The sequence below is a fragment of the Lissotriton helveticus genome, chromosome 10, assembly GCF_964261635.1.
Source record: "Lissotriton helveticus chromosome 10, aLisHel1.1, whole genome shotgun sequence".
In the NCBI taxonomy this organism is placed as follows: Eukaryota; Metazoa; Chordata; class Amphibia; order Caudata; family Salamandridae; genus Lissotriton; species Lissotriton helveticus.
In genome coordinates this window covers 73,791,621-73,818,321 of record NC_136071.1, presented here as the reverse complement: position 1 = coordinate 73,818,321, position 26,701 = coordinate 73,791,621, and the positions used below count along the sequence as shown (strand labels likewise).

Here is a 26,701-nt window from a genome sequence, read left to right as displayed (position 1 = left end):
AACTTTAGTAATCTGCCCTTTGATGTGTTGGAGTTAGACTAGACTATCTTACTATTAACATAGACATTTGATATAGGTTGTCGTAAGGGTATGGAATGGTAAGAGATATTCTTCTAGGAGTCTTCTGATTGCAAAGGTTCTCAATGTAGCAGTGGTGGGAATAAGGAGAAAAGAAGGTAAACGCTATATGTTATCCTGGTTGCTTCAGAGGGAGGAGGAGCAGTTTGGCTGGATGCTGGTTGCTGGTTGCATCTAAGCGCAGAGTTATTGCCTTTGCTACATCTTCTCTGCAGTTGGCATGAAATGGCGCCGCTACCAGAGGTTCAGAACTCCGTCCCTTCAGGTGGAGGAATGGCTATGAGTGGCTAAGACGGGTTACTCCGCGATAATCAGTTAGAAAATGGGGAGTGAGGCAAACAGCCTTACAACACAGAACAAGGGAACTAAGGAAATCGAAACAATTACTAGAGTTTAAAAGTGGTCCTTGAATGAAAGAAAGTGGAGGGATTAACATAGATTTTGGAAGGAATGCAGATTGCTAAGGTTTTGCACCAGTTCCAGAGCAGGTAACCGTTCTGTTCCTTTTCCTCTATCAGCCTGTGGTGCGTTAAAAGCATCACAGTTCACAAAGGACCCTTTCTGATTGAGCTTCTTGCATGTTTCAAACTGATAAGCCGAGTATTCCAGGCATTGCATAGCCTACATCTGCTCCTCTTTCTGTCTAAGTCAGTCCAGTAATTTCAAGCATTTTTAGTCGAGACTACAGTTCTCTGTGCACCCAACCTTCTGTTTATCTCAGTTATGAACAATCTAAACCCATATCTCTCCCTATTGTGAGGAATATTGGTCTGGGTATCATTATGGTATCTCTAGCACAGCTCCCAACTCTGTTACTGCTGAGATAGAATGTTACATAAAGCTCTGTAGTGTAAACACTTTAAGACATAATCATGGCTAGGTATCACTTATGAAAGGTGTAGGCATCTTGTAGATGTACTAGGGTGACAGCTACCCAGTGCAATCCACTATCAGATACAGATATGTATGTTAATCATTCTCCAGATTGAGAATAACGATCAATGCCCAAGTCAGAGTTGATGAGACGAAAGGAGACCACTCTATACCATAATGCAAGGATTTCCTTGACTGCTCACTGATGTTATATGTAGAGCTAGCACTCGAACCCTAAAGCACTGAGCACCTCATGGCAATGACTATAAAGAGTCGATCAATGGCCACATGCTTCACCAAACTTTGCCATTACTTAATTTATTTAGGTAAACCTGTGATCCATGCCTCCGCCTTCCCTGGACTTCTAGACCTTGGTCTCAACTGAGAAACCTACATCTGGGTTAGTGGGAATGAAATGTACTGATAGAATTGTAGTGCATGGCTCTTCAGTTGATGCCCATCGCCAGTCTTCTTTGTACACTGAACAAGGCATTCTCATGTGTATCTTAAAAAGAACGGAACCATCTTGGACACTATCTAGAAGCTGCTGTGCACTACTTAATCTGTGGTTGCCCTAAGATTCCCCGTTCAGGAGCAGCTTTGCTCAGTGATTGTACCAAAGCACAACCTGTTGGCATGGTTGTCCTGAGGGAAAAAGTTAGTACATTGCCATTACTAAGATTGGGTGGCAAACATGAGTTGGGAAACACATGCCAGTTTCGGAGAAAGGTGCCCATTGTTACCTTTTATTTATTCTCTTTGCAGGTTGGACAGCGATGGAGCAGACCTCTTATCTAAGCTGTTGCAGGTAAGTTCAGGCAGCCTTTCTTCTTTTTAAATTTTTTTTTATTTTTTTAACAGAAATAGAACAGAAGTTCAGTTATTTCACATTGTCTTGGTGTGATAGCTCCATATTCCTAACATGACTCCTTTCTGCCCCAAATTCACGAATAGGCCAAGAATGCCTGTTACAAGGGCCCCAAATCAAATCCAGTCCTAGTTTAAGTAGTGCTACTGCACAGAAGAGTCCATAGGTGTAGGCACATTTGGGCTAAGATGAGATTTTATTGTTTTGTTTTGACAGGGTTTACAAGAGTCCTGGAGGGGGTGGAGGGAGGCCAATTCTCTTGCACTGGCTCAAAAAGGTACTCTTATCTGCAATAAAAAACTGCCCTCCAGAATGTCCACGACAGGAGGGAAGCATGATGATAAATGCACAAATTTCAAAACATTCTTGCTTGCTCTAGTAAAGCAAGACTCTGCCACTGTTGCAAGAAAGGACAATTCTGATAGATACATCTGCCGTGTGGATTCCTCACCTTGTGAATACCCCCTGCGTCAGCAACATTCGGAAATTCTTTTTTCGTAGCCTCGCGCCGACGTGGACTCCTGACGTCATAGAGACACGACCTCGCTCGCGACTCCGCTGACGTCACCGACGCCTATAATAGGCCCACGCCGGCGTGATGACATCAGTTCCCTTTTTTCCGCGTCGTCGACGCTAACGGTTATCGGGAATCTCTGTAGCCAACGGATACTTTGTTGTCTATATTGTTACCATTTTCTGCTTCTCTGTATCCTGTCTCTTCGACAATGTCTTCGAAAAAGACCGGCTTCAAGCCATGTAGAGAATGCGGCAATATGATGTCCATTACCGACCCACACAGCGACTGCATCTGGTGCTTGAGCTCGGACCATGATGTGGAGGACTGCTCTTCGTGTAAGAAGATGAACCCGAAGGCCCTGAGGGAGAGAGAGGCGAAGCTCCTGGTGGCTAAGATGAAAGCTGGAAAGGAGAAATCGTCGAAGTCTCGATCTCGAAGGGCGAGGTCGAAGTCAAGATCGAGGTCTGGATCTCAAGGAAGGTCGTCTTCGAAGTCGGCTTCGGATCATGTTTCAAAAAAGAGGAAACATAAGAAGAGGAGACATGAGTCCCGACGTCGTTCTGGTAAGGAGTCGGGATCGAGGTCGAGGTCACCGAAGATACGTTCGAAGGTGGTGACCGTCGAGGTTTCGGATCCAGAGCCTGAAGGTGAGGCCTCCCCTTCTGAGTCACGGGCGCCGTCTCCGACTCCGAATCCGGCTCCGAGTCCATCTCCGGTGCCGTCCCCGGTCCGAGATGAGGAGGAGCCTCGTGAGATAGAGGGTTCCGCGCCCTTAGGTGAGCCGAATCCGAACGCTCCTCAGGACAGGCCTGAAGGTTTTCATCCACCATTTCCTGCCCCAGGCCAGGACCCTTCTGCGTTTCTCAACCCGATGTACGGAGTCTTTTCGAGGGCGTGGTACCCCTCTGGTGCACCTTCGGGTCCCATGGGTCCTTTGGCTTTTAGCTTAGGAGTCCCTCACTCCTACCCTCCGGCTCCGTTTATGCCTTACATGCCGGCTCCGACGCCGCCGTGGCATTTTCCGGCTCCACCGAAGCCGTCGACGCCGGTTCCGGCTTCGCCTGCTCCGAGTCGGCCTCGAACACATCCCTCTGAGCCTTCGGATTCGATCCCGACGTCGATTCCGAATCCGTTGGAGCCGGTGGTGGATCCGATGGCAAAACGAGACCAGATGAGATCCAGAAGAGAGGCTCAACGCCTTCTGGAGGAAAGGAGGTTTTTGGATTCACAATCTGACGTTGAAGAGGGTGAATTGGATGAAGATGCTTTTGAGGATTTGGCAGAAGCAGGAAGCCTGGATTTCTCTCCAGAGTGGGAGTTACCCTCAGGTTCTAGCACTCCTTCTAAGGACGTTCAACCCTGTCATTTGATTATGAGGAAGGCTGCCAGTCTCCTTAAGTTGACTTTGCCTACAGCAGAATTCAAATCTAATATTCTGACTGAAGTACTTCATTCTCCGAGTTCAGTGGTGGAACCTCTTCTTCCTTTCAATGATGCTCTGACAGAGCCCATTCTAGAGGTGTGGAAAAAACCTTTGTCGGCTCCAGCTGTCTCTAAAAGTGTAGCCAGAAGATACAGGGTTGCCCCTGAGGATCCTGCCTTTTTAACCTCTCATCCTTCACCGGAGAGTTTGGTCATTCAGGCTGCATGCTCCAAAAAGAACGTTAGTGCTTTCCCTCAGGTTCCTTTTGAGAAGGAGGCAAAGAAGCAGGATCAGGTGGCAAAGAAGCAGGATCAGGTGGCAAAGAAGTCCTTCTCCTCTGCCAGTATGGCATTGAAGTCATCAAATGCCACTTGCTTGATGGGGAGATATTTACACGCTCTGATGGACTCTTTGCGTGTTCTTGTTCCAAAAATTCCTGATGACAGCAGGAAGGATTTTGAGGAAGTCATCTCTGACGCTCAGGCAGCGGCTCGCCAGGTCATTCAGAGCGGTTTGGATACTGTAGACTCTGTGGCGCGCATTATGGGCACTGCTGTCGCTACTAGGAGGTCTGCCTGGTTGAAATCTTCTGACTTTTCGGCTGATGTTCAGGCGACATTATTAGATCTTCCTTTCGATGGTTCAGGCCTTTTTGGGAAGAAGGCTGATGCGGCCCTTGAGAGGTTTAAAGATAGCAGGGCGACTGCTAAATCCTTGGGTCTTCAAGTGAGAGGCTCTTCAACTGGCAGAAGATTATGGGGTTTTGGCCGCCCTTCCTTTCGGAATTTCCGGCAAGGCCAGCAGCAGCAGCAGCAACAGCAGCAGCAGCAAAACTCCTTGTACAGGTCATACAGGGGAAAGCAAAGAGTGCGTCCTCGTGGACGTCAGGCCTCTTCCTCCTCCACTTCCTCCAACCCCCCTGCCCCTGAGAAGCAGCCCTAGATCCGACATTCAGGATCATGTGGGTCCGGTTGGGGGTCGGCTTACCCATTTTCTACAGGATTGGGAATCGGTTACGTCAGATCTTTGGGTTCTCAATCTTGTAGAAAATGGGTATGCCCTTCCCTTTCGGGAATTCCCTCCCAATTTCCCTCCTTGCCAAGGGTATTGCTCCGAGGAGCATCTGTCTCTTCTGCAAGAGGAAGTTTTGACTCTGATAAGAAAAGGTGCGATAGAGGTGGTCCCAGAGCAGGAAAGGGGTCAGGGATGCTACTCCCGGTATTTCCTGATTCCGAAGAAGGATGGCAGGCTTCGTCCAATCCTGGATCTCAGGATCTTGAATCTCTATCTGAAGCAGGAGAAATTCAAGATGCTCACCCTTGCTCAGGTTCTTCAAGCGCTGCAAGAAGAAGACTGGATGGTGTCGCTCGACTTGCAGGATGCTTACTTTCACATCCCAATCCTGAAGTCGCACAGGAGGTATCTCCGTTTTACGGTGGGATCGCAGCACTACCAGTTTGCGGTCCTTCCGTTTGGACTTACTACTGCGCCTCGAGTCTTCACCAAGGTGATGGCAGTGGTGGCTGCGCATCTCAGAAGGTCAGGGATTCCTGTATTCCCTTATTTAGACGACTGGCTGATCAAAGCGGAGTCGTCAGAGAGAGTGCTCCATCATTTGCGAGAGACAACCCAGTTGTTGTACAGGTTGGGTTTTTCAATAAATGTACTCAAGTCTCACCTGGTGCCCTCCCAGCGCAACCTGTTCATAGGTGCGGTACTGGACACAACCGTATGTCGTGCATTCCCTCCCCCTCAAAGGATTCGCGACATACGGGAGATGATTCCTTTGTTTTACAATGGAGCGGTCGTTCCAGTCCTGAAGGTCCTTCGCCTGCTCGGTCTGATGGCTTCATGCATTCTGTTGGTCAACCATGCACGCTGGCACATGAGGGCGCTCCAGTGGTGCCTCCGCAAGCAGTGGTATCAGCACAGCGGAGATCTCAGGGAGTCAGTGAGGATCTCCAGAGAAGCTGCAGCGGATCTGTCTTGGTGGGGCGTGGAAGGCAATCTGTCCCAAGGAAAGCCTTTTCAACTTCCCCCATCGGTGGCCACGGTGATAACGGATGCATCCACTCTCGGGTGGGGTGCTCATCTGGGGGATCTGGAGGTCAAGGGCCTTTGGTCTCCAGAGGAAAGGTTGCTTCACATCAACCTTCTAGAATTGCGGGCGATACGTTTGGCGCTCAAGGCCTTCCTCCCTTCCCTTCGCGGTCAGTCTGTTCAAGTCCTGACGGACAACACGACCGCGATGTGGTACGTCAACAAGCAGGGAGGGGTAGGGTCGCAGTGTCTCTGCAGAGAGGCTCTGCGTCTCTGGTCCTGGGTTCAGGACCATCAGATTTGTCTGATGGCAAATCATCTGGCCGGGGTTCTGAACGTTCGTGCAGACAGTCTCAGTCGGCAGTTCTCTGCCGACCACGAGTGGAGGCTTCACCCGGAGGTGGTTCACGACATCTTTCGGATGTGGGGGACTCCTCGGGTGGACCTGTTCGCCACTCACGAGAATGCGCACTGCCTGTCGTTCTGCAGTCTCCAGTATCCGATGCAAGGAGCCTTGGGGGACGCGTTTCAGTTGAGTTGGAGAGGTCAACTCCTTTACGCGTTTCCCCCCATACCCTTGATTCCTCGGGTTCTGAGGAAGATTCGCCAAGACCGGGCCCAAGTCATATTGGTCGCCCCGGATTGGCCAAGAAGGGTGTGGTATACAGATCTACTCCACCTCTCCTCTCACCCGCCGCTCCGTCTCCCTCTCAGGGCAGACCTCCTCTCTCTGATGGAGGGGCAGGTTCTACACCCCCACCTCCAGACATTGCACCTTCATGCCTGGAGATTGAACGGGGCAACCTGAATTCCTTTTCCCTCCCGCCTGACGTTGTGGATGTCATCTTGTCAGCCAGGCGTGACTCCACTAAGTCCATCTATTCTTATAGATGGTCGAAATTTGTCACGTGGTGTGGGGAAAGGTCTGTTGATCCTTTGAAGGCCCATTTGTCTAATGTTCTCCAATTTGCCCTTTCTTTGGCGCGGCAGGGTCTGGCGGTTGCCACGGTAAAGGGTTACCTGTCGGCGCTGTCGGCTTTTCTCTGCTTGCCTGACCAGCCTTCTCTTTTTAAGTCTCCTGTGGTCTTAAGGTTTTTGAAGGGTCTTACTAATATGTTCCCTCCTTCACCTTTCATTGTGCCTCAGTGGGATTTGAATCTTGTATTGACCTTTTTGATGGGTGCTCCCTTTGAGCCTCTCCACAAATGTCCCATGAGGCTTCTTACCCTTAAGACAGTCTTCCTGGTTGCAATAACCTCGGCAAGGAGGGTTTGTGAGCTTCAAGCTCTTAGTTCCAAGCCCCCATTCCTGACCATTCATGCTGATCGAATGGTTCTTAGGACCAGGGCTGCTTTTCTGCCTAAGGTGGTAACTCCCTTCCATCTAGGACAGTCCATTACCCTTCCTACCTTCTATCCTCCCCCTCACCCTTCCAAGGAGGAAGAGAGACTGCACCGTCTGGACCCTAAGAGGGCGGTGTCCTTTTACTTGGACAGATCCAAGGACTTTCGTTTGGAAGACCAGCTCTTCGTTGGATTTGCTGGCTGCAAGAAAGGAAGAGCGGTCCATAAAAGAACTTTATCGAGATGGATCGTCCTCTGCATAAAGATCTGCTACTCTTTGGCCGGTAAGGAACCACCAGAGGGTATAAGGGCTCATTCTACAAGAGCTAAGTCTTCATCCTCAGCATTGGCTAGAGGTGTACCTGTTGAGGATATTTGTAGGGCGGCAACTTGGTCTTCCCTCCACACTTTCGCGAAGCATTACTGCTTGGATTCCGAAGTGAGGAGGGACGGCCACTTTGCTCGCTCTGTCCTTCAGGATTTCCTGGTTTAGAAGAGTGGACACCCTCCTCCGGGAGTGGGGACTGCTGTGGGACTCTATTCACAAGGTGAGGAATCCACACAGCAGATGTATCTATCAGAAGAACAAGTTACTTACCTTCGGTAACGCTTTTTCTGGTAGATACTATATCTGCCTGTGGATTCCTCACTGACCCACCCGCCTCCCCGTTGTCCACTCTTCTATGCCAGAGTTACTGTAATGTAATATATATATATTTTGTTGTCAAGGAAATGTTTCAGTTGCTTTCCTGCTTTTGCTTAACACTGTGTGTTTTGCCTTGAGTATTGTGTACTGTGTATACTTGTATATTTCTACTGTCATTGGTCCGTCCGTGTGCCTCGATGGCACGGAAAAAAGGGCGGAACTGATGTCATCACGCCGGCGTGGGCCTATTATAGGCGTCGGTGACGTCAGCGGAGTCGCAAGCGAGGTCGTGTTTCTATGACGTCAGGAGTCCACGTCGGCGCGAGGCTACGAAAAAAGAATTTCCGAATGTTGCTGACGCAGGGGGTATTCACAAGGTGAGGAATCCACAGGCAGATATAGTATCTACCAGAAAAAGCGTTACCGAAGGTAAGTAACTTGTTCTTCAGTTACTGTAGAGCAAATCAGACCTCATTGGGCTCAATTGTGCGATTGTTATATTTTTAAGTAACCCAGCTATAAGTCAAGCAGTTATATTCTCATGCTCTAGAGAGGTCAGACATCTATTCCAGTTTGTTTTTGGGCAGGGTACCTTTGTTGTGGCGAAACGCTCCTTTCCTGAGGGGTTTGGAATCTCACACAGATTTGGCTATGCAGAAGATGAAAGGTGGTGAAAAACCTGAGTTAAGATCTCACCTGCAAGTGTCTTCAAGCTTGAAGATGTCACTGGATTGGCATTGTCACCTAGTGACTAAAGCCGAATAGTTATTCAAGACTTCAAACGTTTTTATTTTTCTTCACTTCTACTGTGGCCTGGCAGGCTTGCCTGTTAACTTCAGTATTTCACAAGTGGAAGAAGGCATGTAGTTTTCATTCTGGTTCTGTTTGTTGGGTTCAAGTTTAGAATCATAATGAGCTCTATTAATCGCAATATCTAAAGGTGGTGCAAGTTGAACAATTTTGTAGAATTTCCTGAGCACCATGTCCATGTCAGGCTCTTCTCCATTCTCTAAAAGGTCAACCAAATTGGTGTCGTTTCACTTGTCCCAATTCTCCTGCTCTTCCTCCCTGAAGATCAGATGCTCTTGGTAGTGGTTTGCAATATTGAGCTCTATTGTTACCTTATGGTAAGTTGTCTTGTAGATCGCCTTTCACTTTGGAAGTCTTCTCCTGTATGAAATAGTTTGTTTGAAGTATTTTATGCTGTTATTCAAATGTGAGTTCAGAAGGTCAACTGTTAATGGTACTGGATGCAAGAGAGACCCTTCACCATTTTTGCAATGCACTTGAGCTTGTCTTGATGTCTGGAAGCCCTGGAGCAAAACACACAAGATGATGGACGGAATGTTGCACAATGGCAAAACCTTCACCCCCCGTCACAGATCTGGGTTTAATCCATCGTTATTTTGCTCACCAAGCCACCCCAGTTCAGACATGGCCATATGCAAATCAGTCTTGACCCTGTGCCTCATGGGAACAGTCCAGACCGAACTGCCAAGCCATGTCTTCCCTGGACCGGAATCAAGCATCCTAGGACCGGTTTCTGGCCATCAGCCGTCTTCAGCCAGGATAGCTTGACTCCAGTGGCGTAGTGAGCATGGGACCCACGTCTGGGCATACCCTTCCCACATAGGGTGAACAGCAAAACACACAAGATAAAGGACGCAATGTTGCACATATAGCCTAGCTGCTTGCCTCTGAATTCCCAGCGAGCCCAGACACCCAAGAGTTATTTTATTCGGGAATGTTGTCTAGTGCTGCATATCACCTTATAGTAACCCGAGAGAGCTTTGGGGTAGGGGTACATGAAAGAAAGAATGAGCATTAGTCCTGAAGGTGGAAGATCAGTCAGTCAGTCTGCTGACAGGCGGTACAGATAACAAAAGCAGACATTCATGAAGCAGACCTCATTATTTCGCGGCCTTGGAAGATCCAACGGGAGACTTGCTTGTTCGGTTAGGTTAGGTAAGGTAAGAGGTGGTCCTTAAGGGTCTGGCCAGTCTGGCTGCAGATTAAGTGACAGACATTTGTGTAAGGAATAGGATGGCAATATGCCCGCTTGAAAAGAAGGGTTTTTAAGGATCTCCTGACGTTCAGTCGGGTTCATGTTATAGTATTAATGAGTTTCGAAGAGATTGAACTGTTTTTTGAAGAATCCTTCACCCAATGTATGACATGTTGGCCATGGTCAGGAGACACTCGGAGGGATTTGGACTTATTAGTCGAGATTGTAGGTAAAGTGAATTCACTAAGAATAGAAGGGCCCTCGCTACCTGCCACCCATTTAGTCCAGAGGCAACTCGACCAAGCAAATCCATTGTGCATGATTAAATTTAAAAGGCTTTACCCCATTGCACCCAACTCGTAGTGTGCTTCAAGGTGGCCAGTATCTGCCCCCACCCACTCTTCGACAGCATGATGACTATGCAGGTGCACCAAGGTGTTCCTCCTCTCATGTCTATCATGTTCTCTGCCATAGCACTCCAGTCCCTAAAGAGCTACAAGTTGGTACAGCAGACCAGTGGTTTCCACATCGAGCCGGGCCTCTGCATAAGCAGTATCACTTTGGTACTCTGCTTCCTGACACACCTGGGAAGCCAGTTGAAGTGACTCTTGTACATGGACCCCATTCATCCTGCAGTCACCGTGACAAAGTCCAGCGCAATCACCTACTCACTTTATTTCCAGTTGTTACCCTCGTGACCCAGCACTGCCTCCTTTGGCAACCTCCGCTGGGTAGCATCTTGACGTTCAAAATTTACCCTTTGCAGTAGATCAAAGTACATTTCTGTGCGTTTTTGGAACAGCTCAGTCCTATGCTTTTCAGAGTGTGTTATTGGTTGTCCGTAAAACCACTCTACCCTACACATACATGTGTACAGAGGTTTCTAGGTAAATACTGACGACAGTTGATGGTCAGTGTATTGATTTGGAAGAGGTTTGGAATAATTAGATCCCTTAAAACGTATGGAGTAACTGCATATAACTTAGGCTGCTTTAAGATTGTTCACCTTTAGCAAGGGCTACCTTGATACATTTCATGTTCAGTTTTAAGTAGATGTATGCAACAGAGATTTTTATTCATAAGAGACATGGGTTTAACTGAATGCATTTTAGTTTGATGAGTAACCAGCATTTATGATAATCAGATGAAAATTGGTGTAAATTCATCCATTCCTGTGAGATCTGGGATAAAGCATTCATTTTCTGTGAGACTTGTGGGTAAAACTACAAATTCCACATTTGAGTAATTTTAAATCTATTTTAGGTTGAATTGAATAATGTTTCTTCTGTGTCAGGGGCCCTAGAGCTGCAGCTGATCAGGGATCAGCAATGGGAATACTTTGTGGCCAGCTGCAGCAGTATACATAATAGACTTTTTGAACAGAAGATCTTCTGACATTGATGCTGCATGTAGTAGGGAACATAGTGCATCTTTGAGCCTTTTGAAATTGTGTGCAAGTGTGAGCATGTACATGCGTACTGCCGCTAACCTGTAGCGGGCAGCTCATCTGCCCCCACAATGATTTCCATATATTTCTTTCCTTTTAGTTTGAAGGGAAGAAGCGAATCTCTGCAGAAGAAGCCATGAGGCACCGGTACTTCCACAGTTTGGGGGAAAGAGTGCTCAAGCTCCCGGACAGTAAGTGATTCCAAATACTTGCAGATGTGAAGTGATCAGATTCCTCTTTGTGCCAAAGGAGAAGGTGCGACTAGTTAATTAAAATGTGCCTTCTTCCATACGGATGTGCATCACCGTTTTACTTGCGCACTTCACTAGTGACATGCTCCCTCCATAGTTGGCCTTGCACACTTCACTAGTGAAGGCATCTCCACAAACCCGACCTGCACGCTTCATTGCCCACGTATATTTTATTTGTAACCTCATTTATGTCCCCACACAGGGACATTCATTCGCACATCTGCAGCTCTGTACATTACAACAACAGTCTAACTACTATGAACATTGCTACCTCGTAAACGTTATTGAAATCTCATTTGTACCTCCCATCACCGATTTCAGCTCAATTGAAATTTAATTTTGAACTCACATCGCTGGTCTCCTACACTGTAGTAGATTTTTGAGCCAGATGGCTGTCCACAGTTGAGTGGATTTTCGACATAGCTGTCCTCACACTTCACTTGGGTCCCAATAGCTCCTCATATCCAGTAGTGGAAGGCACAAACACCTTTAAGTTGCTTATTGATGTGTTTGGGTGTTAAACAGGTACTCCTAAAGTGAAATCTTTACCCATAGAGTGTTAACATGAATAAAAATAATAAAGTAATTCCTCTCAATCTGGTTTCAGACCCAAATACAGCACAGAGTCTGCCCTGCTGGAGGTCACAGATAACATAACAATGACCTTAGACAGTGGCCACTCAACGATTCCTGCTGTTGGACCTTTCTGCCGCGTTCGACACGGTCTCCCACCAGATCTTGCTCAGGAGATTGGACTTGGAGGACTTGCTCTTAAGTGGTTGATGAGCTTCCTGTCCTTCCGTTCCCAGACTGTCAATTTAGGCCCTTTTCGGTCGAAGTCGATGGAACTGACCAAGGGAGTTCCCCAGGGCTCATGTCAACATCTATATTGCTCCCTTGGCCAACCTCCTCAGATCCTGTGGTTTTACGCCGATTTCATATGCTGACGACACCTAGCTCCTCTTCTCATTTAACAAATCTACCACGTCGGTTCAGTCCATATTCTCTGCGGGAATGATAGCTATCGCAAATTGGATGAAAACCAATGTTCTCCAACTCAACACAGGGAAGACGGAGATTATGCTCTTAGGAGATGCACCTTTGCTGTGGACACCAGACTGGTGGCCGGTAGCCCTTGGCTCCCCTCCTGGCCCTAAGGCCCTTGGAAAAAACCTGTGCATTCGCCTAGACCGTGCCTTGTCCTTGAAGAAGCATGCTGCTCACACTGCTGGCTCCTGCTTTTATGTGCTGGGCTTGCTACGATGTGTTTTCCCTCTCCTGCCAGATTCCACTCGTAAAACCCTTATTCAGACTATGGTAATGAGCCGACTAGACTACTGCAACGCTCTCCTGGTCTCAGCCAATGAGTCCTCACTTAGCAGATTGCAGGTGGTACAGAACACTGCAGCGCGCCTGGTCATGAATGCCCACCGAAAACTGCCTCCCTTCCTCTTCTTCAACAGCTCCATTGGCGTCCAATACGCAAGCATGTTAAATTCAAACTTACTGCATCGTTCACAAGGCCTTGTACAACAAAGGTCCTCTCTACATCTCTATGAAATTCAAGCATTACACCCCTACTAGGACCCTCCGGTTAAGAAGCAAATCACTTCTCTAAGTCCCCCGGGTCAGGAAAACAAGGCTAGGCGGGAAATCTTTTTTCTACCTCGCTCCCCTCTACTGAAACCAGCTCCCCATTCACCTTAAACAATGTCCTGACGATCTGCGCTTCAGGAAACTTCTTAAGACCGCTCTATTTTAATAATACCCGTCAGCTTGTCCAGCAGCACAGTCCAAAGCGCAGAGATACCCCTTAGTGGGTGATTTTAGGCGCTATGTAAAACCTACAAATAAATATCACAAAATGTGCTACATTACTCTGCATAATTTACCTTTTCTTGCTGCATAATGTGGTCCTACTCTGCAGCATGATTCCAGTAGCCCTGATAATATTACCGGTGTCATCTGCTTCTGTGTAATCACATGTCTTATAGACTTCAGTGAAGAATCACAAACCTCTTAAATTGCACCCTGTCCAATCTAGTCCTTTCCCATTTGAGTATCGACGGGTGCTAGCTTATCCATTGAAATGTCAGTAAGTGCCTCTTTGCCAAGGGTGGCAGCGGTAAACAGTGACCTCATATAGGGAACCAAACCTCCTTGCACGAGCCCTGAAGGCAGTGCCCTTCATTTTTCACATATCTGGCTTTCTGTGCTTCAGTGGTCTCCTACTGATTACATCGCTGATCATGTTTACTTTAGTGGAGACGATTGTTGCACTCAGTGGCTCGTGCATGTTAGTGGTCTCCCTAATTACATCACTGCTTTCTTATACTTTTTACATTTATTGTATTAATTTGCATTTTAGTACAGTTGGTTGCGACAGTACATAAAAAGCAATTTAAGGCATACATTGTATTATCATTGTTTCCTGCATACATGTATACCTAGAATAATTTTGCATGCCTTAGTAATATTAAACTAGTTGTCTTGTTTGTGATGTGTTTTACATTGTAAATTGTTGTTCTGACCTCTTCATTCTATATGTACTCTAATTTAAGTAGCTTGTTTTTAACTAATTGGGCTGTTCGTTCTTGTGCGTAATTGGAGTTATACCGATGAAATTGTTAGTTTCAGACTTTTCATTGGTGCCAATTTGTAAGTGTTACACCTAAGCATGGTCTTGCTCAGTCTTCTACAAGAGGCAGACACCAGATGGGTATACAGATGCTTGGGCAGGAGTCTGTGTGTATTTATACAGGGAGGTGTTGTTTGTCGTTGGGGTGGGATATTCAAAGGGCTGATGTCCTGTTTTGTGAGAAATAACTTGGGCAGGATTTGTAGTATCACATGGTAGTTCTGTGACCTTGTATCCCACATCCTATATAGAAGTGCAGGGGATCTAGTTTCGCTGATTTCCAGGTTTCAGAGGACATTTTATTTTCTTTCTCTTTCAGCAACGTCTATATTTGCACTAAAAGAGATCCAGTTACAGAAGGAAATGGGACTGAAGTCTGCCTCCTTGCACGAGACAGGTACGCGACCTCTAATGGCATGATCATCTCACTCGATTAATCTGCAGCGCCTCTCTGTCCCCCAGCACCGTGTGTCTGGAGTGTTGCTGTTTTATACCTTTTCTTCGCCCAGAGTAGAGACTCCCATTGAACCATTTTCCCACTCGCTGCTGGTGGGCAGCAGCAATTACCCCCTCACATACACTAGCAGTCCTCAATTACTGGAAGCATATTTCTGCTATACACCCTTCGTTTGTACCTGATGCAAGAGGTACACTCCTGCAGTCTGAGTGCATTATTTTGAGCAGGCTTGCTAGCATATTATATATTAACGCTTCTCTTAATATAGATGGGATGCTTCTATATGACACCCAACCTGAGGTACTTCAGGTCGGTGTGCAGCTGTAATACAATCCTTCCATTTATCTGATACAGGAGATCTCTTGTGATATCGTTATTCTATTACCTTATGCAGTTTTACTGGTAACAGCCCATCTACGCCGTTATGTAATGCAGTTGTGCTACTGCATTATCTTCATTACATTACAAATTCTGCTGTGTAATGCAGGTGATGTTGTAATGCCTTTCTCCATTACTTGATGTAGATGTTCTGCTGTAATGCAATTACTCTTACCGGAGTAAATCTTCTGCTAGAGATTACGTGCTGTACATAATCCTGCAAATCTAGTGATTGGGGGGAAAAACTCCTATTTGTCATGTGGGCTGCTGCCATCTGAGCGGGTATACTAAGACTGTGTAATGACGTCAAAGCACAGCTGCTCCTCTTGGCACAATCTTCAGAATGTTTCTGCCATCTTATTCTGTCACTAAGAGAAGAGGAAAGAGTTTACTAAAGGAATGTTGAAAGAAAGCCAGACACCATGAGAATAAGTTTTCAGGACTGACATGGGGGCAAATTGTATGAGAATATGTATTTTTTAGTTGGTTTTCGAACTGACCGACATTTGAAGCGCAGCTCTGTGTACAGAAGATTGAGCTTTAGTGTCTTTTAAGGTGACGGCTGACTTCAGAATGTATCATAAAAAGAGCTAGGCAAGTCTGATAATATTCTTGAGAAAACAGAGCCTGAGGCCTTCAAAACAGGGTAAAGGAACTTTGGCAGTGAGAATACCTCATACGTGTACCCTGGGACTCGTGATGAAGGTTGCTATTTATTTATACAATTTCCACCTAAAGAGCTGACCTCAAGCTCCACCAAAAATTCTTCCAGAGCCAGACGGCCTCATATTCCCTTATGCTTAAAGGGCCTTGAGACTGTAATCCCAAATTTAACACCAACTTCTGCTTTAAAAATTCTTGTAATTTCAACATGATGGACCTTGCTAAATCCTGCTGAGCTGTTGCTGAAGAATGCATCACTTGACTTGAACACCTGTGACCGGGATATATTTTACACCTCTGCAAATGTTCAGTGAAGTACAAACTTTAAGTGTCAAAGACCTTCCAGTTCTATGATTGGGCCTGATTCACAAAGGTAACTTTACACTTTGAGCAAGTCTATACTTTGGAGTAAGTTGTCCTTTTTTTCGATATTAACAGATTTCACTTTGGTAGTAACTTACACCTACGCAAGTCAAGATCCACACATGGTAAACCACTGGTAATGCAAAACTATTCGATAGAAAATAATGGAGGTACGGACTTACTACAGAGGTGTACGTTACTACAAAAGTTTGTGAATAGCGCTATGTATTAGGTTTTGTAGTACTACAGTAGGACTACAAAACTTACTACAAACTGCAGTTTGTCACTCTGGCTCGATTGTCTGGGTACACATCTCAAATTCATACCCAAGTTCATGTCAAGCAAACCATAGAAGTACCCACTTCAGAAACCAACAATCCCATACAATTGACAATAGGAAGGCTCTTGTGTAATATTGCAAATGTATAAGGGAAATAAAAACATTTGCCACTTGTATCAATAGAAACTGGAGAAATTAAATTAATCTGCTACTGATTCATGCTGTAAAAGAAAGTAGTTAAATGCAACCATAGTTTACCCGCTTGAATAGTTCTAGATTCACATGAATCCCCTTTTTCCTCATCAGACGTTAAAACAGTAGCACTGAAAATTCTAGCTGGCGCATGCTAATGGATTTTCCTTACAGGCACTTGTAGACTGTACACTTATATTCAAAACCCTTTAATAAAGAAAACTTTTACTATCCAATCACTTGATTGCATGTAGGCATGCTTTATTAGAATCTATAAATATTTAAGATCAAATTTATTGTTTCACATTGATAACAATCTTCTTTATTCAAGTAGTTATCCTGCTCTTCTGTGTGCTCAGGTGCGCACCACCTCTTGAGCTTGGCTTCTTTCCTTTAATCATGTCCCCCCCAGCCTGTTTTTATTGTCTCACTCCTAGTACATGGTGCAGCTGCTGGTGCATTGCAGATCTCATCCTTGTATGCTTTTCCCTTATGCAACACAGTCTTAAAACCAATTGAAACTGTCTCCTTTTTCAGGCCTCCCGACCATCCTTGTGGTGGACACAGACTTTTAATCATGTAATGAGGGGCAGGTACTTCTTTATCTAATCTAACCTCCATTAAGATCCTGCATGCCAACAGCTGGTGCTTGGAAAGCTTGGAAATGGCCTTGTCTCCCCTACGGCTGCAACAACTTCTACAGACAGCCAAAGTCCTACTCTTGGCTTTCCTATTTGACCTTCCTTTTACCTGTTTTCTGCCCCTCCCTCTTGAGTTGTCCAAGGTTACAATAATGTGGTGGCCGTTCAGGGCGTTGGGAGGTTGCTGTCCTGATAATGGTGGTTGACCAAAATGTCAGAAATAAAATAACTATAAAATATTGTGTATAGAATTTCATGAACAAGAATATTGTGAAGGTAAGTATCTATGAGTAAGCAAAGTATGTCTGTGTGTGTGTGTGTGGGTGTGTGTGTGTGTGTGTGTGTGTGTGTGTGTGTATATATATATATATATATATATATATATATATATATATATATATATAATTGCCATGTGTTGTTGTAGATACACATACTTGCATACTCCAGCCATCTAGTGTTGGGCTTGGACTTATGGAACTTCTTTTTGTTCACAGAAGTCTTTTCGAGTCACGAGGTGGTGAATCCACCTATGGTGAACAATGTGCATGGGTATTGGCTCCATAGTCAGATTGTTTTTTTTTCGGCCTCTGGTTAAGACGTGTCTAGGGGAGCTCTAGTTCGTCGACGTGTACTCTCGACGAGCCTTCGGTACCCTCCCTCGTCGGTCCAAACAATCCTGCTGTTCAGCGGTTTCCATCATTGGGTGCCGCTTCAAAATCTCCACTTCGGGACTCTGCCCCCCACAACTCCCATCACTTAGACAGTCGAGAATGTTCACTTGAAGGAATGAACTCCATTTTGGTTCTGCCCACCTTGCCATGCCAAGTTCCCAAGTACTGATTTGCATGAAGCCTGAAACTTGTACCAGTCTCCGAATCACCAAGAAAATCATGTGCAGTGTGTCTCCCATCCCTCAGAGGCACCAGCCTAAAGCTCCAGTGTCTCATTTGATGACTTCAGCCACCTCTGCCTCTGGGCCATGGTTGGTACCAAACTACTGAACTGGGCCCAACGCCCTCGATACCTTCGCCACTGTGTCCACTTTGAAGCCTCGGCCCTTGCGACCGCGCACCACTTCGGCTCTGTATCTGGAGATGTCTTCTATGCCGCACTAGGAGCCGAAACCTTCGGAGCAGAGATCCACCTCCGGGCATTCAGGGTGCCCATCTGATTTGGCTGTGTCCAAACCATCATTGGACGAAAGAGACCATCCCATCCTGCAGTGGCTTCAGGAATGCCTCATCGCTGGGCAGCAGAGGATTCACATTCAACCCGGCATAGGCCGGTTCATGGTGCAGCCTGTTCAACCACCCTAGGACTCTGACCCCCACTTTCGAAAGACCCTCAACCATCCTTCGGAGGTGAAGTCCAAAAAGCCTCAGCACCGTGAAGGAGGCACCGCTCCATCAGTGCCTGGTCCTTCTAAGCCGCCTCCTACTCCTCTTCCTCCACCACCTTCTCCTCCAACTCCACCACCTTCTCCTCCAACTCCTCTTCCACTTCCTCCGTCCCCTCCTATTCCTACCACCCCTTAGCGGCCTGTGGGCCCACACATATATTCTCCACAGGGATCTTGTTCATGTGGGTGGGTACAGTCCGGGATCTCCCTATAGCCCTCCATATGTTGCCCAGGCTGCTGACCCTTGAAATGACTACCAGGTAGATTCCCCAGCTGCCACTGACCCACATTTGTACCCGGACAAACGATCTCCCCCTGATGACATGACCTCATACCATGAGGTAATACTGAGGGCAGCAGCTTTTCATAAGGTTGCACTGAATTTTCAACCTCGGGAGTAGGATTTCCTTTTAGAAACCCTTCTCCTCTACTCAGAGGTCCCTCCAATACCTACCCATCTTAAAGGCATGCTAAAATCTGCCGGGGAAATCTTCAAGGAGCACATGAATGCTATTCATCACACCCCAGGTTGATCAGCTTAAAGCTTTTCCATCAGACCCCTCTACATCACAGGTCAATTAACCCCTGATTCATTGGTGGTTTACACAGCCAGAAAAAGAGCCAACTCCAAGGGCACAGGGGATGCACCTCTAACTGGGCACGCAAAAAACAGATGCGGATGGTAAGCGTGTTGCTGTGCATTCTGCCACTCAGTGGAGCATTGCTTATTCCATTGGCTTGCTCTCTGGGTATGATTGGGCCCACTTGTATCAAATTGCGGATCTTATACAACATTTTCCAGACCAATACCGCAAACGCTGTTCGGAACCAGGAGTTGGGGGCGGAGGGAAGGAAAGATTATCTCCAACACCAATATTCGCTGTGCTCCGTACCCTGCAGACACAGCTGAGTGCTGCATTAATTCTATCCTTCTCCTAAGGGAACATGCATGGCTGCATGTCTCCGGTTTAAAACCCATGGTACAACAACACCTTCTTATTGTACCCTTCGACTGAAAGTATCTTTTCGGCCCAAAGGTCGATCAGATGCTCAAGAAAATTAAGATACTGACACGGCTAAAGCCATGGGTGCACTACAAACACCCAGTGCCCGAGGCTCCTTGCCGCACCCAGTACCGTGGCACAGCCAAAGCAACTGCAGCCCCAGAGCCGCCCACCTCCTACATCAGACAACAGCAGCAAACCCTTCACAGGGTTTCCACAGGGGAGGGTATAAAGGGAACAATGGTAGAGGTAAAGAGGCAGATCCCAATTGAGTTACCGCCCCATAACAGTTAGGCTGTCTTCCTTTTCCCCAACCATTCAACACCTTTCGGGGCTGACTAGGTGAGGCAATTAACCTCCGACCGCTGGGTACTAGACATCATATGGGAGGGTTATTGTTTAGCATTAAACTAGCACCACCGAACAGTCTTCCGCACAGACACAAGTTATCCACTGAACGCCAGAGTCTGCTCCAAGAAGAGGTGCTCGTACTACTTGCCAAAGGGGCCATAGAGCCAGTGCCACCACTGCATCGCTCCTGAGGGGTGTACTCCATGTACTTTTTCGTTCCCAAGAAGGATGGCTCCCTCAGGCCTGTGCTCGACCCCTGACCCCCTCAACAAGTACATCCTGTCAGAACATTTCCACATGGTCAGTCTTCATAATGTCATCCCTCTGTTGTGGCAACGCAACTTCATGACGACCCTCGACTTCGATGCCTGCTTCCATATTCCCATCGAAGGTTTCTGTGGTGCGTGGACAGCATTATTAGTTCAAGGTGCTGCCTTTCGAGGTCACAACTACCCCCAGAGTCTTCACCAAATGTCTAGCCATGGTAGCCGCTCACTTCAGGTGGGGTGGCATCCAGGTATTGTCTTACCTTGATGACTGGCTGATCAAGAGCGCTGCACAGCAGCAATGTCTGGTGCACATGCAAACAACCATAGACCGTCACACGCTTGGCTTCCAGTTAACGCCAAATCTCCTCCTCAGCCCTTCCAGGTACAACACTTCCCCCGGGGTACCCTAGACTCAAGCGTGTGGAAAGCTTACCCAAGCCTGACCAAAGTCAGCACTTTCCAAAATCTGCTATCTTTTTTTCAGCTGAGTCGGCTGGTTTCGGTAAAAACAGTAATGGATTTGCTAGGCATGATGGCGTCCTGCTTTGCAATAGTGCCACATGAAAGTTTACACATGCTTCGCTTACAGAAGTGCCTTACTGTTGCTTTGGGGCCAAACACGTTGCTTTTTGCAGTGTTGGAATGCCAATAATCTATTATAGGAAAGTCCCTTTCTAGACCCATTTCCTCTGGGGACCATCACCACAGCGTTCTCGCTCACCAGCTGGGGAGCGCATCTCCAAGATCACGAGATCACACAATCCTGGGCATGTGTACACCCGCAGAGCAGGGCCTCCACATCAACCACCTAGAGCTGCTGGCTATTCAATTTGCTCTTAGAGCATTTCTTCCACTCATTTACAACAAGCTTGTTTTAGTCTGGACGGACAACACCACAGCTGTGTTTTACCTACAAAAGCAAGGGGGCACACACTCACCCCAGCTGTCTTCTCTAGTCCAGAGCATCTATAAGTGGGCGATTAACCTCAAAGCACAGTGGGTCATACAGTACATTCCGAGTTCGAGGCATGTGGGCTGCTAAATTCATATCTATTGCATAGATCGCCGCCTAGTGTTGGGTCCGGATGATTGCACATTGTTGTCCTGGAAGAGTCTTCGAAGTATCACAAGATAGGTGGCTCCTCCCCTGGACTACAGTGCGCATGGGCATCGACTCCATCCCCAGATTGGTTTTTTCCGCCATTGGGTTCGGATGTGATTTCGACGTCTCCTGTTCGGAATCGATAAAACAATTTCTTTAATGCATCCTGTATGCAACAAGTGCCTGTCGCCGGACCACAACGAGGCCAACTGTATGGCCTGTTCGAGATTCAGGTCGAAGAAGACGCTCAAGATTAGGCGCGTGGCGCGCCTCGAGGCCCAGCGATCGGCACCGGCGCCGGCGGACATCTTTGGCGACCCCGAAGCAGACGAGCAAGAGCTTCAACTGCAGATCTCACCTACATCGGCGGAGGTCGAGGCCGACTACGGAGAACCCGTTGAGGACCTGGACCTAGACGAACACGTCGAGGAGATAGGGGACGACGAGGAAGTTTATGGGGCCGCGGAAGATAGCTCGGAGGAAGAGCTATGCCCCGTGCGTACGTTTACTAAGGCTCAGGTCACGGGATCGCCACACGGCCTTACCCACGACCCTACTCCTCAGTCCTCGGCCCGCCTCCTCGCCCGGCTACAGACTTACCAGTGGAGCCTCCATTACACAAATCGAAACCGAAACCATCGGAATCGAAAACAACAAAGATGGCCGACAAACCATCGACACCGAAGACGTCTGGGACTACATCGAAACCGTCGTCTTCGGAGCCCTCGAAGCCGCAGAAGGCTGTCGAACAGGCTAAGGTGCCGAAAGGGGCCAAGGAGGCCGGCTCGAAGAAGGTCATCGAGCCAGTGTCGAGTAAGATGGTCGAGTCGAAGTCAAAGAAGACTGTCTAGACACCTTCAACCAAGACTGCCGCACCGACAGGCAAACGGACAGTCGAAGCGAAGTCAGCGAGGGGCACCCAGCCGAAGTCTGGAGCCCCGACGCAGACAGATAAATCTGCTGCTCCACAGTCGGCGACGTCGACGACTAAGGCCGGGACGGTGAAGCAGAGCGCAGCTGTCGAAGGTGCGTCCGCGCCTCCGCCACCCAAGGAAAACTAGTCGACGCTCGGTTCTTCCCCTGCGAGTGGACAGCGGTCGTCGGTCGGATCGACGAAGCCGTCCGCTTCTTTACGAAGCAAGTCTCGGACTCCCTGAAACGGTTGAGAGACAAGGCGTCGGAACCGAACACACCTTCGGTACCGAGGACAAGTGTTCCACAGAAGAAGACTTCCATGCCGATCCTCTATACGCTACCACCGAAGGTGGCGCCGAAGGCTTTTGCACCTCGTACGGTGCCCGAGGACTCGGAGCCATTGAGGCAGACTCAGCTGAGTGGAGGCTTTGGTCGACCACCTTTATCTGACGACCAAGAGGAGCATTTTATCGACGCCGACACGGGTAGATTAACGCTCTACAAGAGGAAAATTACATCCCAGCCTGTGGAATCCTATGTAATACCTCTAAAGAAGAAAAAGCCTGCACCAGACACGCCAGAACTTGTTGAACCCGTTCCACAACGGCCTAGGCGGAGTCCTACCCCTTCACCCACTTGCTCAAATGGAGATGAGGGTGAACAAGATCAGGGGTATAACTTCCCAGACAATACTGACCCTGATGAGCAGCAGGACTCATGGATACACTCTGGTGATCAGGGGGACCAACAGGTGGTCGGTGACCCACAGATGTATGGGGTGAAAACTTCTCCAACTGAAGACTCTGCGGCGTTTAATGCTTTAATTGAAAGGGCGGCTGCAAACCATAAGGTGGAGATGCATGCCGACCCTGTGGAAGTTGACTTTTTGTTTGATACTTTCTCTGCATCAAAAAAACTGTGAAAACACTTCCAATGCTTAAGGGGGTTCTCAAGCATGCCACAGACATTTTCAAGGAACCCACCAGAGCGAGGGTAGTGAACCCACGAATTGAAAAAAAGTACAGGCCGGCACCTGGGGACCCTACTTATATACGAGGCCAGTTGCCTCTAGACTCTTTGGTGGTCTCAAATGCCCGCAAAAGGGCGAATTCGCAGACACCGGGTGAAGCTCCTCCGCCGGACAAAGAGTCAAAAGTGCTGGAGGCAGGGGGCAAAAGGGTGGCCGCGCAGGCAGCCAACATATGGCGCATATCTAACACACAAGCCCTATTAGCCAGGTATGATAGGGCGCACTATGACACCTTAGAGCAGCTCTTACAACACCTTCCAGACGAGTTTAAAGAAGGAGCTGAATTGCTGATCCAAGAGGGAAAGCTCATTTCTAACGCTGCAATTAAATGTGAGCTAGACGTGGCAGATACAGCGGCGAGAGCAGTCAACACAAGTGTTATGTTGAGGCGTCAGGCATGGCTCCGCATCTCAGGGTTCAAGCCAGAAATACAGACGACTATCCTCAACCAGCCCGTCAATCCAGACAGACTGTTTGGGCCTGAGGTTGACACCACCCTCGAGGATCAAAAAAGATACTGAGACGGCTAAGTCCATGGGGGCACTTCAGTCTCAGCAATTCAGAGGAAACACTTTTCGTCGCTCAAGTGCGCGGGGTGCTACCAGAGGACACTTGGCACAGCAGTCACATTTCGGCAGAGGAGGCGCCCAGGCCTCGTACCCAAAACAGAATAGAGGTGGTTACAGAGGCAACAGCGCCAAGGGCAGAGGCAGAGGCAACAATAGTTCCCGTTCCTCTGCTGCCAACAAACAGTGACTCTCTGTCACTGCCCCCCGACCATCCAACACCTGTCGGGGGGAGACTCCAGCAGTTCCTGCCAGTCTAGACGTCCATCACCACAGACAGGTGGGTAAGGAAACTTATCCAGTTCGGTTATTGTTTGGAGTTGACGTCCACTCCACCCAACATACCCCCAAGACAACGACCTATGTCAGCAGAGCACTTGCACTTATTGCAGCAAGAGGTTCTTGTAATGCTGCAAAAAGGCACAATAGAGCTCGTGCCGGTGGAGGAAGAAGGCACAGGGGTTTATTCCCTGTACTTCTTAATCCCGAAAAAGGACGGTTCACTCAGACCCATTCTAGACCTACGCCCCCTCAACCTGTACATCCTCTCAGAACATTTTCATATGTTAACACTGCAGCAGGTTCTTCCATTGTTAAACCACGGAGACTTCCTCGCAACCTTGGACCTCAAGGATGCTTATTTTCACATACCACTCCACCCATCCCACAGGAAATACCTCAGGTTCACCATACAGAACAGGCATTACCAGTTCAAGGTCCTACCCTTCGGAGTGACCACTGCCCCCAGAGTGTTCACAAAGTGTCTGGCGACCGTGGCGGCGCACCTCAGGAGACCGAACATACATGTCTACCCTTACCTAGACGACTGGCTCGTTCAAGCAAAGTCGGAACAGCAGTGCGCCGCAGACATGTCACACACAATTCACCTCCTTCACAGTCTGGGGTTCTCACTGAACTATCCAAAGTCGCACCTTCAGCCAGCCCATATGCGGCAGTATCTGGGCGCGACAATAAATACTCTGACTGCTACGGCTCAGCCGAACCAGGTGAGGATCGACAACATCCAGTCGCTCATCCAAAGGTTCAGACCGCAACACTCACTCCCAGCGAGAGTGTTTATGCAGTTGATAGGCATGATGGCCTCCTGCATCTTCATAGTCCCGCACGCAAGGTTGCATATGCGTCCTCTCCAAGAATGCTTGGCGCATCAGTGGACACAGGCTCAAGGACAATTAAAAGACCTAGTGTTGGTGACCGGTCGGGCGTACAGCTCTCTGCATTGGTGGAATCCACACAACCTTTGCAAGGGCCGACCGTTCCAAGAGCCTGTGCCGCAGATCATCATGACGACTGACGCTTCTCTCCAGGGTTGGGGAGCTCATGTGCTCCACTACACGGTGCAGGGACTATGGACGACACAGCAGAAGAAGATGCACATCAACTATCTAGAGTTGATGGCACTCAAGTCCTTCAAGGTACATCTGTGCAACAAAGTCGTGTTGATCCGGACGGACAACATGACTGCCATGTACTATATCCAGAAGCAGGGGGGACGCACTCTCCACAGCTGTCTCACCTGGCTCAGAGCATGTGGAAGTGGGCCATTCAGAGGAACATTTTCCTCATGGCGGAACACCTCCCGGGCAAGGACAATCAGATGGCGGATCTGCTCAGCAGGTACAGCCACCAGATGCACGAGTGGGAGTTACATCCATCAGTACTCTGCCCGTACTTTCAGCAGTGGGGTCATCCAGAGATAGACCTGTTTGCCACAAGGGAAAAATCAAAATGCCAAAGCTTTGCCGCCAGGTTCCCTCACCCACAATCGCAGGGCAATGCGATATGGATGAACTGGTCAGGCAGATTTGCGTACGCTTTTCCCCCAGCACCTCTAATACCGCTGGTGGCAAGAAAGCTAAAGCAACACTCGATGACGCTCATCCTGGTTGCTCCCAACGTGGGCACGCCAACCATGGTACACCACGTTTCTAGAACTCTCCATGGTACCGCATCAAAGGCTGCACCTCACACCCAGACTTTTGACGCAGAACCATGGCGACATTCAGCATCCAGATCCGCACCAGCTCAATCTGGCGATCTGGCTCCTGAGGTCTTAGAGTTTGGCTACCTTAACCTGCCTCCAGAATGCATGGACATCATCAGGGAGGCACGGAAGCCCACTACAAGAGCTTGCTATGCAGCAAAATGGAAGCGGTTTGTCATTTATTGTACAGCACATAACATAAACCCGCTAGATGCATCCATTCCTAACATCATCTGCTATTTGTTGCTTCTTTACAAATGCAATCTAGCGTACGCTTCCATTAGGATACACTTAACCGCCATAGCGGCTTATCTTCAAAACAGGCAGCATCTCTCTGTTTTCAGGGTGCCTGCCATTAAAGCTTTTCTAGAAGGGCTGAAGCGGGTCATTCCTCCCAGGACCCCACCCGCTCCAGTGTGGAATCTCAACGTGGTCCTCACTAGGTTGATGGGCCCACCTTTTGAGCCTCTACATTCGTGTGAGGTTCAGTTCTTAACATGGAAAGTGGCTTTCCTCATTGCTATCACGTCTCTCAGACGTGTTAGTGAGCTACAAGCGCTCACAATACAAGAGCCATTTATTCAAGTCCATTCAAACAGGGTAGTGCTCCGCACTAACCCCAAGTTCCTTCCAAAGGTGGTGTCAGTTTCATGTCAATCAGACGATTGAACTGCCCGCATTCTTTCCAAACCCAGAAACAGTAGCGGAAAGAATGCTCCACACGCTGGATGTTAAAAGGGCATTAATGTACTACATTGACAGAACACAACACTTTAGAAAGACACAGCAACTTTTCGTTGCCTTCTCAGCACCGCACAAAGGCAACCCTATTTCCAAAGCTGGAATAGCCAGGTGGATCGTTAAATGTATTCAGATTTGTTATCAGAAGGCTAAACGCACTTTAACGGTCCCCTCCAGGGCGCACTCCACACGCAAGTTGAGGGCCTCCATGGCATT

The 26,701-nt window shown here is 48.0% G+C and overlaps 1 protein-coding gene across 1 annotated transcript in view; it reads left to right on the top strand.

The window, feature by feature from the left end:
- The window catches only part of CDK16 (cyclin dependent kinase 16), a 232,646-nt gene that overhangs the window by 184,036 nt on the left and 21,909 nt on the right, over positions 1-26,701 (top strand). Inside the window, 3 exon segments of the mRNA XM_078664785.1 lie at positions 1,717-1,759; positions 11,341-11,431; positions 14,449-14,526. Of these exon segments, the coding sequence (XP_078520911.1) occupies positions 1,717-1,759; positions 11,341-11,431; positions 14,449-14,526 (212 nt within the window).